General features: G+C 36.8%; 1 protein-coding gene across 1 annotated transcript in view; it reads right to left on the bottom strand.

The window, feature by feature from the left end:
- Positions 1–15,665, bottom strand: part of ahi1.L (Abelson helper integration site 1 L homeolog) — a 98,614-nt gene that overhangs the window by 42,224 nt on the left and 40,725 nt on the right. The window contains exon 19 of the mRNA XM_041562959.1: positions 6,012–6,087. Coding sequence (XP_041418893.1) covers positions 6,012–6,087 — 76 coding nt within the window. The remainder of the gene's footprint in view (positions 1–6,011; positions 6,088–15,665) is intronic.

Genomic DNA, 15,665 nt, shown 5'->3' on the forward strand with positions numbered 1-15,665 from the left:
CAGTAAAACTTTTAATGCAATCCATAATGAATACCTGTTTGGTATAACTAGATGTTGCTGGGATCAAAAAGCTCCACATTTATGAGCTGTTTTGTGAATTCTAAATACATAAATTGAACATCAGTCGGGGCCCACTGTGCCCCACAACACTCCTGAGACACCCAGGAATGGTAGGGCTGTTTCCTTTTCTAAGGCCTGATCCCAATAATATATTTAAAAACGTTAAATTAAAGTCAAAGATTTTTAATTCAACAATAGGAAAAAGACATTTGAACACAAGTCGTCATTATTTGGCTCATGTTAAAAACAGGTGTATATCATGAAAACATACAGTGAAATTCCTTATAGGTTTTCAAGGCCAAGTCTCGCTGAGCTCATAGTTTACAAGACTGATCTTGTAGAAGAGTTAGCTTACAAATCTTGCCTTCTTAAATAACAGACACCTGACACACGTCTCCTATTGTTCTTGGGCTATATCCCATTGTCAACAATATTAACACCCCAGAGCTTTGCTACAACAAGCGGTAACCTAGGCTGCATTGAAAAAAATAAATAAAATAAAAGAGAGCAGGAGTGGAAATAGAAAGAAAAATATACAATATGATATACCTTTGTACAAGTACACTAGAAAAATCCACCCTTTCTGATGGACTAGAAAACTCATATTGACTGTGGGGTACTAATTCGTTATATATCCCCCCCACCCCAGTAAGTATGATCACATCACTAAACTCTGCTATCGTTATGACTAGGTTTTAGAGATAAACAGGTCGAAAAAAATAATCCTTAACCCGAAACCAACAAGGTCCAGTGTACCCACCCTGGCCCAGGCCAACCCTGACGTCAATACTGGGGGCATGAAGGGGCAGCCGTGAGTATATACTAAGCATTGGCCCAGGGAAGGTGAAATCAGAGCACTCTATCATTGCTAGCAGGCTGAGAACATGGATGGAGTTCAGAAAATGCACATGAGCATACACACTGAGTGAATGCTGTTCCTGCTCATACAAAAGGTGGATAGGAGAGGATTGGCATTATCTCTATAGGTGGAAAAGAAACAACTGTATGACACTAACCGTAGGCTTTTCTAAGTTGCATTTGTCTCATTGGCTTGCTGTCTAAATGCTCCTTATCACCTACTACATTGGGTCATTTAATCTTACTACAAGAAGCCAGAGAAGGCAATGTCAAGACATAATTTCAAGGGTGGCTAATTGAACAGGGTCATAAATTGAAAATACATAGCAGGAAAATCTTCCTAGGTTTTTCATGATCTGTACTGAGAGATACCTCAAGACCGGTTAGCATAGGTACTGCTCAGCAATAACTATAATTCTTCTGTAAAGCTTAAAGGGATTCTGTTATGCTTTTTATGATGTATTTGTTATTTCAGTGCACTCTACAATGTAAAATTTCATTCCTGAACCAGTAAGTGTAATATTGGTGTGTAGGCAGTGATCTCAGATCATTTTGCCTGGTCATGTGTCAGAAAGAGCCAGCACTTTAGGATGGAACTGCTTTATGGCAGGCTGTTGTTTCTCCTACTCCGAAACGCAGATTTTTATGCTGGCGACAATTCGTCAGTGGCAAAATGGGCGCCACCGGCAGCTAAATTGTTACCGGAGTTACTTCCGTCGTCAGCGGAAAAAACCTTTGACGCCGCTGAATCGCCACAAATTTGCCGGCAACGGAACGAGGAAATTTGATGCAAATTGCCACCTGCCGAATAAATTCACCCATCATTACTGACAATTTGCCTAGCCCCATGTCAGATTTCAAAATTAAATATAAAAAATGTTTGATCTTTTGAGAAATGGATTTCAGTGCAGAAGACTGCTGGAGCAGCGCTATTAACTGATGTGTTTTGAATACAAAATAAAAAAATTCCCATGAAAGTATCCCTTTAAGAGAATAGTAAGCCTTCATGTTTGCTTTATATAAAAAGATTGTTTAAAGGACAAGAAGATCAATGAGGCCATTTTCTACAACAAACCAGCCTGTGGTACTTTGGTATGGATATTCCTTGCATGGGCTTTGGCTTGGAGCATGTGCAAAATAGCAGTGCACAGGTGCCCACTCCAGGCCCCAGCAAGGAGTAACTGGGAGCAAAAGAAAATGGCAGCACGAAAATCCACAACCAAGAATCTTGTGCTGAGATGCATTTGTGCCCTGTCGTTTGCAAGCTCACACAATATACATTCCACAGGCCAATTTATAAGATAAGGGCAAAATCAGCTTCCATTACCATATCTATACTTTGCTGAATTTACATGGTAAATTCAGAGGTAATATCTTAAAAACTAAGTATAGATCACTGGACTCACTTAAAATAGAGGGTTTATTTATTTAATTTTTTTTTTAAATTTCAATTGTATTTGTTTTATACAATCAAGAAAATAACAGTCCACATCAGTGCAGAATACAGTAGAAAGCAAACTAACATATTAATAGCAGTTGTACAAGAGTTACAGAATATGTATCAAAAGTCACTTGTCTGAGACAGATAATTAAAGAAGGCTCTTGTCTTTGTGCAGTAATGGTCGCCCCTCAAGATATTATGCTTCCAACATCTGATGGACGCAGCTATATTAAGAGGTGCTGACTGAACACTGATTGCAATAAAACCCAACCATATAATATAACAGTCAAAGGAGTTGATAGGAAAGATCGAAAGTGGTGAAGCAAGCATAGGGGCAGGAAGGAGGAAAGAGAGAAATTAAGTAGATTCTCCCCAATGATCAAGGCTGTGGGTCAAGTGAGCCGACCTTTAATATTGAAACAGTGTTACCTGAAGTATAGTAGCCGGAGTTCGGGGGTGGGGGGCACAGGCAATTGATGGTAAAATAGAGGGATTATTTAAAGCTTTTAAATAATTTGTATGAAGGCCCAACCTCCCGGATCATTGTGATGGTATTCTTGCAGGAAAGGTTGACAGTGATTAACAATGATACAAGGGAGTGTTCAAGGAACTGGCAGGTAAATTCTCATGGGAAAGTTCATTTAAAGCATGAATCCTATATTTTCTGAACACTTGCTTTTTTTCTGGGAATCCTGATTTTCCAGTTCTACAGCTTACATTGTGAATGATCCTGAGAATGTTTATTACCAAGTTTACATTTTCTATGCCTTGCTGACCCTAAAAAAAGTTTGTCAAAAGAGTTTGCAGAGTGTAGTGAAACAATTCATATATTTTGGTAACAAACATTAATGTAATCGAATAGTATAGAGACAAAGTGTGGGAACAACTTGCTACTACATCTGAAGCACCAAGACAAACTGCCATCATGATTTCATGTTTCGTTCACATTACAATAGATTTTCAGACAAATTTTCAGTTTTAAAACATATAAAACTGCTCTTTGATCATCACTTGCCACATACTCACCCAAAGCCCAAAATAGTACCAAAACATGACTAAAACTTGTTTCCCTGCTTTCAATTGCTAATTCTACCATGTAGAAGTTACCCTGATAGATGCTATGCAGTGGTCAGGTGATTAATATACAAGATCTGGTTTGTCTTGGATATTATCCATGTTGCCCTTCTGTCTAATACATCAAGTGTGATTAATCACACTGTATACATTGTTGAATGCCTTGCCATATTTATAGTGTTGAAAAAAATAGAATACATATATATCGCAGATTAATAAATTGCTGTATGAATTCAGGATTGTGGCGAGTGTGTGTTTTATATATATGTAAGTAATCCATCCCTGTGGGTTATTTTTAATAAGTAGAAGGGTGGTCAGTCACTTCAAATACATATTGTTGTAATTATACATTAATTTTTTATGTCTATATTTTTATTGAGTAAACACATTGAACAAGTACAATATTTTATGGGTGATATGATTTATTTAAATTTACTCAGGTTTATCTAGAAATATAGTGTGGTTTTTTTTGTCTTTATTGATTTGGTTGGATTTATAGTGCTAATTTACGACCAACTGTGTATTTTTGTGTCCAGTTCAGGGGAACCTGTGAACAGAACTCAAGACAGGACAATATATTTGAGAAATAAGTGGCCTCTGCACTGGTATACACCAATTTATTGTGTAGTTATGTTGGCTGTTTATAAATACATGTTAATGATTATAATTGTTACTAGTGAGGTTGAATTGCAGCACTTTTTGAAAGATTTGGACAAAACTTTTCTCAAGTGACTTTAAAGGACAGGAAAAAGGAACTCAACAATTCAAATAAGCACTTTAAATCGATTAAAGAAAAAGATAATGCTCGAAACCTAGCCACAGTAGTGTATTTTTCTTCGAATGTTATTAATCACAACAGATAACACATCATTAAATTAAAAATACATACAATTTAGCATTAGCTAGAGCAACTGTACACTTTGAATAAACTGGTCTAATCCCAAATGCAAAGGTGATACTTTATATCCTAATGAATGGGTAGTACATAAAATAATAGCATATCAATCTCCAGTCAAATAAAAGAATTGTTCAGTGTAAAAATAAAAACTGGGTAAATAGGCTGTGCAAAATACCAAAAAAAATTTCAATATAAAGTAGTTAGTTATACAAAAATTTAATCTAAAAAGGCCGGAGTGACCAGATGTCTAACATAATAGCCAGAACTAAACTGCTTTGCAGCTGTCTTGGGGGCAAATTTACTAAAGGGAGAATTTTCACCTTCGAGGCTTCGCGCAACTTCGTCAACGTTAATTCACAGCGCATATACTTATTTATGAAAATGCGAAGTTATGTCTCAGCAGACGAATGCTGGCAAAGTTTTGCCAGCAAAAATTTGTCAGCGTGGGCATTTCTAAGCAAACTTTCTCTAGCATTACTTTCTTCCTAGCAAAACTTAACACACGTAGGCTTAGGTCAATCTAAATAGGGGGGGGGTACATATATGTCATGTATTATTAGTGATGGTGAAATTGCTTGAAGTGGCCACTTATCATTAAAAATGTCCAAGGAAGAAACATAAAGACAAAAGAGATCCTCTATTGTCCTAGACATGAGTCCACCCTACAACAAATGTGGCATGAGCTTCAAATGGTTAAAAAATTTAAACATAATCCTACTTTAAAATATGGAAAAACACCAGCGTTTTGTCTTTTTGAATTACTTTTTGGCATACAGGATACGATGTCACTGGCATAAGATTGTTGAGGATGCAGCTTCATCTTATCAATTCGCTAGGTATAAACTGGAGAAGAAGACTCTGGCAAAAAGGGTAACGTAGTGGAAACTTTGCACATTGGTCGAAAATTCGTCTGGCGAAAGGGCGAGAAACTTTGTTTGCGCTCTGCCCTTTCGCTAGCGAATTGTGCTCTACACCTTTTAGTAAATAATCGATGTCCCTGCGAATTACTGTTCTGGCAAATTTTTAAAAGGTCACTTCGCCCTTTAGTAAATCTGCTCCCTAGTTTCCACTGATTAGTGACCAATCAGTAACCAATCAGTGACTTGAGGGGGCATATGGGTCATAATTTTGAATCTGACCAGCTTGTTAAGGATCAATTCCGTACTCTCTGAATTCTCTGAGTTTTGTCCCATGTGCCCCCCCCCCCTAAAGTCAGAGAGATGCAAAGCAGGAAGTAGTATTCTGGCTATTATGTTAGACTTCAATGCACTCCAGCCTTTATAGACTACATTTTTGGCCAACTAACTGTATTGAAAACATTTTTTTTTTTGCACAGCCTATCTATTTACCCAGTTTTTATTTTTACACTGAACAATTCCTTTAATGCACGTGTAAATAACTAAGACTCACTGTATGCAGGCTCATTGTGTAAGATCATAACCAATTTCTTTACCTGAACGTCAGTTAAAAAAATAATTTGAAAACAAACCTTACTAATTATTAAGGTATACATACACTTTAAACAAAAGCCAGAGCTAGGGTTGCCAGCTGTCCAGATCTTACTGGACTTTTAACATAACGTAATTGCATCAAATGTTTACATTATTCTATTTCAATGTGCAAATGCAAGCAACAAAATATTTCAAGAATTCATGAGTATTCAACATAAAATACACTCACCAAAAGAACTTGCACTTGTCTGAGTTATCAGCTGAGTACTTTGTACTCCTGGAACCATTATATTTGAATGTGGTGGCTGCAAAAAATAAAGAAAACAATGTAATTTAGATATAGTAGATATATATTTTTCTTTCTTTGTAAACGAATAATGGCGAAGAAATCCATAACGAACACTATTTTAACATAGTAACTTAGGTATAAATGTCCATCAGGATCAACATTTTAGGTCTATATAAAACCTGCCTAACTGCTAGTTGATACAGAGGATGGCAGTCTAAAGCCTCTCCAATTTGCTTCAGAGGGGGGGAAAATTCCTTCTTAGGAACCCTATTTGAAAACTTGAAAGAAGCAGAAGATGAAGGCAAGTGAAAAAAAATATACAAAAGGAACACCAAGTGCAAAGTTGCTAACAAACACAATACTGTTTACCTTCCTCTGCCTTTACAGTATATGAGGCTGGAGGACCCAAGGCAGGGAGTCGGCATTTAAGCAAATTATATTTGCATTTTGTGTTCTAATGAAAGAAAATGCTGATTACACAAAAATAAAGCAGTATCCCTTTCTGAATAGAATATAGGACTTTACATTTCACCAAGAATATCTATGACTAGATGAAGCAAAATGCCTCAGGCCATGTCACTTTACAGTATATGAGTATTTTCATTTAGCCTTATATGCATCTAATACTGCCCCCAAAATGCTTATTGATTTTTGCAGGTAATGTGTTCACGTGTTAACACAGGCCAAGCATGCAAATCGAAAGAACTTTGGTGCTTCAGTACTTGATATATTAGTGGAATAATACAGGCTGACCCGAAGTAGATACTGACAAGAATGCAGACTTGGCACGTTTTAATACTGTTATATAGGTATCCCCTGCTGTACAAAACCTCATGAAAACCCTAATTTGAATATTTCTAGTAGAAAATGTATATATATATATATATATATATATATATATATATATATATATATATATATATATATATATATAGTTCCCATTGCTGTTAATGGAAAGCAACCCATGACAAGCCTCTATTCAGACATGTACTACTTCACTACCTGCAAAACATTATGTGCTTAAAACCTTTCAAAATCATTTTTCAAAAAAGCTTTTTACCATGCTGTAATGTAGTGCAATTATGAAGAAGAAAAAAGTTAATAAAAGACATCCAAATACAGGGATTTAGAGAACACACAAAAATATACATATTGAAGAAAGTGTAGTAAAAAAAAAAAATTGTTCTGATGTAAATTAAGCAACTCCCTTTTTTTAAGAAATGTAGGTTGTGGAGAGGATTGCTTAATACTTTTACAACAACAAGTAGTAACATTGGTTAAGACACTCACTACCTCTATACTCATTTTTCACAATATATTTATTCTTGCCTCATGCTGAAAAACCACAGTCCGGTTTAGAACACTCTCTTTGGTAGGAATAGATAACACAGAGAGTTGTAATTTTTTTAAAAAGGAGGAAGCCAGCTCTCTTTAGTGTTTTCCAAGTTCAGAAGTTTATAAGTTTATCTGCATGCAAATATTATACGGTATGGACCCATAAAATGATATGCCCAAATAAGACACAATAAAACATGTATTTTTTCTGAGAGCTCAGGTGCATGACCTGTAATAAAAATACCATTTACATATAAGCTTGCAAGTCAAATTTTCGCTTGTGAAACTTTTTCAAAAGGCTGAAGCCTGTCAATGAAACTTGCACTTTGTTTAGCTGCTATAGAAACCATAAGAAACAAAGAGGATATGTTTATATCAGATTTCCATAAATCTGTAAATAATCAAAGGCAGGATTGCATATTCTATAGGAAGGAATTCCACCTTCGCACGTTGTTCTAGTCCGCATTAAAATCTGTCATTTTCAATTCTCTGTCAACCACAGAGATGCGTATACAGGTATAGGATCCGTTATCCAGAAAGCCCCATATTACTTAAAGGCCATCTCCCATAGATTCTATTTTATCCAAATAATTCAAATTCTTAAAAATGTTTTTCCTTTTTCTCTGTAATAATAAAACAGTACCTTGTACTTGATCCCAACCAAGATATAACTAATCCTTATTGGAGGCAAAACCAGCCTATTGGGCTTATTTGATGTTTACATGATTTTCTAGTAGACTTAAGGAATGAAGATCCAAATTACGGAAAAATCTGTTATTAGGAAAATCCCAGGTCCAAAGCATTCTGGATAGCAGGTCCCATACCAGTGCAACACTGGGCCAGACTCAATCATTAACCTCTATGGGATTATTTGGACTTCAATCAGGAGATTCTCACTGGCATACTCAACTAAGGCATATGTCGAACAAGAGATTTAAAGTGCCATGAATGGGCAGATTTAAAGGTTAGTAAAATAACTTTTAGTATATTATAAAATGGCTAATTCTAAGCAACTTTTCAATTGGCCTTCATTTATCTTTTTTTGTAGTTTTTGAATTATTTGCCTTCTTCTTTTGACTCCTTCCTGCTTTCAAATGGGGGTCATCGACCCCATTTAAAAAACAAATGCTCTGTAAGGCTACAAATCTTTTGTTATTGCTACTTTTATTATTATTATGAAAAGGCCGACTCACATAGACTCCATTTATTCAAATTTTTAAAAAAATGATTTATCTGTAATAATAAAACAGTACCTTGTATTTGAACTAAAGCTCATCTGGCAATACCTCATTTCCATAATCCAGCAGTTCTCTATGGAACTTGGAGACCATTTAGTGCAAACACATTGCAGGACTTGCAGTCACATTGTTTAGAATGGAGGTGCCCTACTTTTTTTTTACCCATGAGTCACAATCAATTGTAAAAAGAGTTGGGGAGCAACACACGCATGAACAAAGCTTCTTCGGGGTGCCAAATACAGGCTGCAATTGGCTATTTGCCAACTCCTATGTGGATAGGCAGTCTAATGGAGGCTCTTTTTGGCAGTACATTTGATTTTATGCACCCAAAACTTGCCTCCATGCTAGGAATTCAGAAAAACACATCTGATTTGGGGCCTCTGGGAGCAATAGCCTAGAGGTTGGTGAGCAACATGTTGCTCATGAGCCACTGGCTGGGGATCAATGGTTTAGATGTTCCAATCTTCAGTCAGACTAACCAACATACATTTGTATGCTAACCCAAAAATTTACTTCACAATGCCATGGAGACCAACTGTGATGTTTTGGCTGAAACATCACTCCCAGTTTTACTGGCTTTGCGGTCTCAGGATCTGGAGATGCAGCCAAAATCATCCTGCACCAGTTTGGGTCTTAGGTTCAGCCAGAATAACTGGGCACTGGTTTTGGGTGCAGAGTTGAACCTAAAATGATTCTGAATAGCTGTCTTTGGAAACAACTCCAACGGCATCATGTTGTTAAAATGTCTTGTATGCTTCCAAAATGGAAGTCATCTTTGTTGAACAGTGCCCTCCTTACCTACTCTATCGATGAGTATTTGCATGTCTTTTGTATATGCTTTTCTATTGTTCAGCACTCCACTAAATGTTGGTGCTTTATAAATATGTGTCAATATTAAAAATGTGTCATGCAAAATGAGTTTTTGATGGAGACGAGTCATCTAGTGGTGAGATCTCCATAACAGAAAAATCATATATAAAATGTAAACAAAGCGTAAAAACAAACTCTGAAAAGTATGTGCTTCTAACTATATAATGAGCTAATATTTGCCAGCATGACAGGTAGTGATGTTTAAAATTACACATTGCATCTTAAAGGAGAACTAAACCCTCCCAATAAGAAAGTCCCTACCTATTACCCAAGTCCCCCTCCCTGCTTTCCCCCCACATAGTTCATTACCCCTGAAAGTGTCCTGAATACATTGCTCACTTATCGGTGGAGAGTAAGCACAGTGGAGCTCATGGGTGCCATCTTCCGGATCGTCGGTCTTCATCCGTAAGGGAACGCCATATTGCAATCTTCCAGTTCGTAGCAACTGCAAATGTGCCAAAAGTCCAGTGAATTGCCAAATGGAAGGAAGAGGATGCAAAGAAGACCGAAGATGACGTCCATCAGCTCCACTGCGCTTACTCTGCAACGATACGTGAGCAATGCATTTGGGACACTTTCAGGGGTAATAAACTATCCGGGGGGAGCAGGGTGGGGGGGGGCTATCTAGGGTAGTAGGTAGCGGCTTTTCTTATTAGGGGGGGTTTAGTTATCCTTTAAAGACACTGCAGTCCCCAATGTCTCCAGCTGCAAAGCCATTGGGACATGGTCAGACTGGCAACCTAACATTAGGCATTATCTATACATTATAGATATTCTAGATTATAAACAACTGAACAAAGAAATCACAGAATGTATGGTCCCAGGGTTGTATAATTTTACAACAGTGGATGTAGGTTAGGTCCAGACACTGGAAACTTTGTATTATCTGAATTATAATTTTGCAATGGGTTTGATCTCTCAGAGAAATCTCAAAGATATCAATTTATAAAAAAAAAATCATACACCTGGACTCCAGACACTCAAAGTGTTGTATATCCACATTCTGGGACTGCATGTATTCTTAAAAAAATTACTACTGGGGAAGAAATGAGTACCTTTAAGTTCCCATTAGCATTTCTCATTCTAAGTGTTTAAACAAAGGTGCTTGGGTAGCCAACAGAAATAAATAACCACACTATTGTGACTGCATTCAATAACACTGTTTGAGGATTTCTATAGAGATGGCTGCAGTTGGCAGAATTCCCAATATTACACCCACACAAAGAATGCACCTGTACAAAGATTACACATTCGGAACACCTGTCACAAAGGCTGCCTGAGACAATCCTGAACATAAAACTTCCAGTGGCGGAATAAGTGTAACAGAACTCTACACATACATCAAAAAGTCTTTGTACACAATGGAAAGAAAAACATGTCAGAGTTATATAGGTTTTTTTTACAGTCTCTTAGAGCACCCCTATCATAAGAAAAAGGAAGCCATTAGAAAATGCCTACTGCACTTTTTAGATAAATAAACAGGTATAGACATTAAAATGCATCTGGTGATTTTTTTTAAAATTACTTTATCTCATTTTACAGGGCCATTCTCAGACATGGCTATTGCTTTCACTGTATTTGTTTGGTGACTATACAGTTAGGCCCATAAATCTTTGGACAGAGACAACTTTTTTCTCATTTTGGTTCTGTACATTACCACAATGAATTTTGAATGAAACAACTCAGATGCAATTGACCTGCAAACTTTCAGCTTTAATTCAGTGGATTGAACTAAAAAAATTGCATAAAAATGTGAGGAACTAAAGCCTTTTTTCAACACAATCACTTCATTTCAGTAATTGGACAAATTAAAAAACGGAAAATAAAATGTTCATTTCTAATACTTGGTTTAAACCCCTTTGCTAGCAATGGCAGCCTGAAGTCTTGAACTTATGGACACCACCACTTGGCCATTCAAGAATATTCCCCTAATTTGCCTTAATAAACTCCTGGGTTGTTTTGGCTGTAGGTTTTGGGTCATTATGAAACACCTCCCAATCAATTTGACTGCATTTAACAGTATTTGAGCAGACAGTATGTCTATGAACACCTCAGAATTCATTCAGCTGCTTCTGCTCTGTGTCACATCATGGATAAACACTAGTGTCTCAGTGCCACTGACAGCCATGTACACCCAAGCCAACACACTGCCTCCGCCATGTTTTATAGATGATGTGTGGTATGCTTTGGATCATGAGGTTGATCTTGGTTCCATTTGTCCAAAGAATGTTTTTCCAGAACTGTGCTGGCTTTTCTAGATGTTTTTTTTGTTTTTTTTAGCAAAATCCAATCTAGCCTTTCTATTCTTGATGCATGTGAGTGGCTTACACCTTGCAGTGAACTCTGTATTTACTTTCATGCAGTCTTCTCTTCATGGTAGACTTGGATATCAATACATTTACCTCCTGGAGAGTGTTGTTCACTTGTTGGTTGTAATGAAGGGGTTTCTTTCCCCATGGAAATGATTCTGCGATCATCCATCAATGCGTTGCTGAGTTCACCAGTGCTTTCTTTCTTTCTCAGGATATACCAAAGTGTAGATTTTGCCACTCATAATATTGTAGCAATTTCTCGGATGGGTTTTTTCTGTTTTTGCAGCTTAAAGATGGCTTGTTTCACCTGCATGGAGTGCTCCTTTGCCCGCATGTTAAATTAAGTGATTGTGTTAAAAAAAGGCTTTAGTTCCTCACATTTTTATGCAATATTTTTGTTCAACCCACTGAAAGTTTGCAGTTCAACTGCACCGAGTTGTTTAATTTAAACTTCATTGTGGTAATTAGGAAAAAGTTGTCTTTGTCCAAAGATTTATGGGCCTAACTGTAGTTTTAGGTTAATGAACTGCATCATTAATTGATTAAAAGCAGTGGTGGATAGTGCAGAACAAATCTGTCCCTATGCAGACGCAAAACAAAGAAATTTGCCGCAAATTCGCACCTGCCAAATAAATTCGCCCATCACTAGTGGTGGATTGGGAATTGGTCATAAATTAGGGATGCCAAATATCCTTAATAGTTCAGGCTATATACAGGTATAGGACCTATACAGGGACCTGTTTAATTTGATTAAAATAAAGTCTATGGGAGATGGCCATCCCATAATTTGGAGCTCTCTGGATAACAGGCTCACAGATAACAGATCCCATGCCTGTACTAGAAAAAAAGTTTTAGCACAGAAAACAATATAAAAAAAATTGGAGGCTGTGTATTTAGTCTGTACATCACTTGTATTACACCTCTATTACTACCATGGCAAAACCACAGAAGCTCAGAATAATAAGGTTCTTTAACCAGTTTATGGCTGTTGCTTTTTTGCTCTTTTTTATGCTAAAAAAACTGTAAACTATGAACTTTAAATGCTAAATAAGCCAATAAGAACCGAGCAACATCTTGCCAAAGGGACCAGGTCAAACCAGAAAAATAATAATACACTGAATAGAGGTCCAAACTGAAATACAGGCCGAGGTCAAAACCAGGAGATTAATACTAGGGACAGGACAGGCCAAGAATCAAGAACCTAAACAAAGGAGTTAGGAAAAGTAGACTTAACTTTCAATAAGCAGTGATTGAACTGGGTTGGGGATTTGATAGCAAAGCTGATCAGAAGCTGAGCATTGAACCAGGAATCTAGTCATATGTTGAACTTGCGGAGTGGAGGTGTTGCAGACTGCACAGAAACCTGTGGGTCTATGGTATATTTCCTCTTAAAACACACGAAAACATGAACTAAACCCTATTTCAATCAATCCATCCTGGAACCCTGGAGCTACCGCCATCTCTCGACCAAGCATTACCCCAGGCTTCCCTTCACGTCCAGTGTCAATAAAAGCAAAACATTTTTGGTGAATCTGGCATAACTACATTGACACCCCCCCCTTACAACTGCAGTGATGCTAGATACTGTACTGTGGGAAAACATGGCAATTGTGCTCTATATTGCACTTTCTTGAAGCACTAAAGCTGTACAGTGGAGAAAAAAACAGAAAGGAAAGCTAGAAAGCTCACTGAGTAACAGACATATAAACATATGGATTTAAGGTGCCACATGGCTTGATATAATTAATCTGAAACCCTTTTTTGGCTGTTGGATTTAGTTAATTACCCCTTTAAGGAAATTTGGTTAGTCATACAGTGAAAAGTAACAAAAAAATAAAATTGTTACCTTTTTATTACTCTGCTCTGGTTACCCATTTCAGTGTACTAATCACCACTGTGCACACCTTCAACTTTCAAAATTAAACCCCATAATTAGTACGTGATCACAAAACCCAGAGTTATGCATTTCTAGCTTGTGCCAGAGCAGTTGTTGTAGTTCTGTTTTCAGCACCCCCAAAAACCATAAAGGGTCAGATAACAGAAAATATTTCATTAAAATAAATAACTGCACATGACACTACCAAAATGATTGAGAAGAATTAACTAGCATATGTTTCACTGCAGATCACTGCAAGCATTCGCTTAATTGTGCTGCTCTTGTAGCAATAAAAAATCTTATTTGAATCCTATAAAAAAAAAAATATGTGATTTTGATATTTAGCTACCGGCTAAGATTTATACTTCCTCCAGCTCAATAGTTGCCAAGGTCCATTCAGTTGCAACACTGGCAAAAAGCAAAAGGTATTTTCTAACAGGCAGCAGTATTTTTTTCTAACAATATTACTTAACCTTGATAGTGGAATCCTGCAAAAATCCAGTAAACTAAAAATTTAACAGGCTGATGAAAACAAATAATGTGGAGGCACTAAAATATTAATAAAATAAATAATGCAAGAGTTGGAGAAAAGTTACAGGTTAAAACAATATCAGGGCCAGTGTGAGTCATCTGTTGTTAATGGTTTTGGATTTTAGCGCCAAATCTAGATCCATCAGACGGTGCAGAAACAAAAGGAGGTATTGTTTCCTAAAGATACTGTGAAAGGAGTGAAATGCCTAAGGGTTAATTAAAAGTGAAGCAATGTCAATAGCCTCAGAATTATTTATTATGTAGGCAAAGCGATCTGCCAAAAAATGAAGATGATTGTTATTAATTACTAACATCAGAATAACTATACATTTTAGTCAATGTTCCATTGTGGTTTAAAATAATTCCTGTGCTTTTAAGAAATTAAGACACTTTACAAGCTACTTTGTCTTTAATACTAATTTAGAGAGAGAGAGAGAGAGAGAGAGAGAGAGAGAGAGAGAGAGAGAGAGAGAGAGAGAGAGAGAGAGAGAAACAATCACAGAAAATTGATATTTACTAAATCAGGATGGGGGTTAGACAGGTCTTACACATGCCAAATAAAAAATTGTGGGTGTCAGAGATTAGGCTCAATGTCCCACCATTGCTGTTTTTGCCACTGTTCTAAGTGAAGCAGGTTTGAGAGGCATCCCAAATCCATATTAACAATCAGTAAAACATAGCTGGAACCTTGTGGAGAACCTTCTTTCTTTAAATAAGGCTTTATTCCTTAGACGTGCAACTTGCTAAGATGGCAATTCACTGTAAGATCCTCTCATTTGGAGACTAAACACATTGAGCAAAATTTGTGATACTTCAAAATTTAATCATGGATTTTGAAAATTTGTATGGGAGAAAAGGATTGAGTTTCTATTGATATGCCAGAAATCAGCCTATGACTAATTATAAAGCTTTTCCATATTTTTTTATTTTCCCCCTTTCGTCAATTTAACGGTTCTGTTTGTACTATTCCTGTGTCTCCTTTAGGGTTGGCATTTGTTCGGTTTTGAAGTAGACAGCTTGCTTTTTATACCAGAGCTGCCCAGTTCAAAACTGGATGCATAGGTATCCGAGATCTGCCTAAAAAGTTTGCCGTAAATATTTGCACAGGTCTAGGAGACTTGTAAGAGATGACACAGGAAGTACAAGCATTACTAGAGTTCAGGAGCTCCAAAAATAAAGGTACACCAGATAATCACATGAAGAGCACTACATTGCTCTGGCCTTATTGGGTTGACACAAAACAGACATTGCTCAGAAGAAGTCTGTGAAAGAGAAATTAAAACATGCCAAAAAGCATGTGAGTGATGTGGTGAACGATTTTCTGGTCAGATGAGACCAAGCTAGAACTTTGAGGACAACATTTAAAGCAATATGTGTGATGCAAATCATTTCTCATTATGCTTTGGGAATGTTTTGCTAGGTACTTGGCAAC

The sequence above is a fragment of the Xenopus laevis genome, chromosome 5L (genome assembly GCF_017654675.1).
Source record: "Xenopus laevis strain J_2021 chromosome 5L, Xenopus_laevis_v10.1, whole genome shotgun sequence".
Classification (NCBI taxonomy): domain Eukaryota; kingdom Metazoa; phylum Chordata; class Amphibia; order Anura; family Pipidae; genus Xenopus; species Xenopus laevis.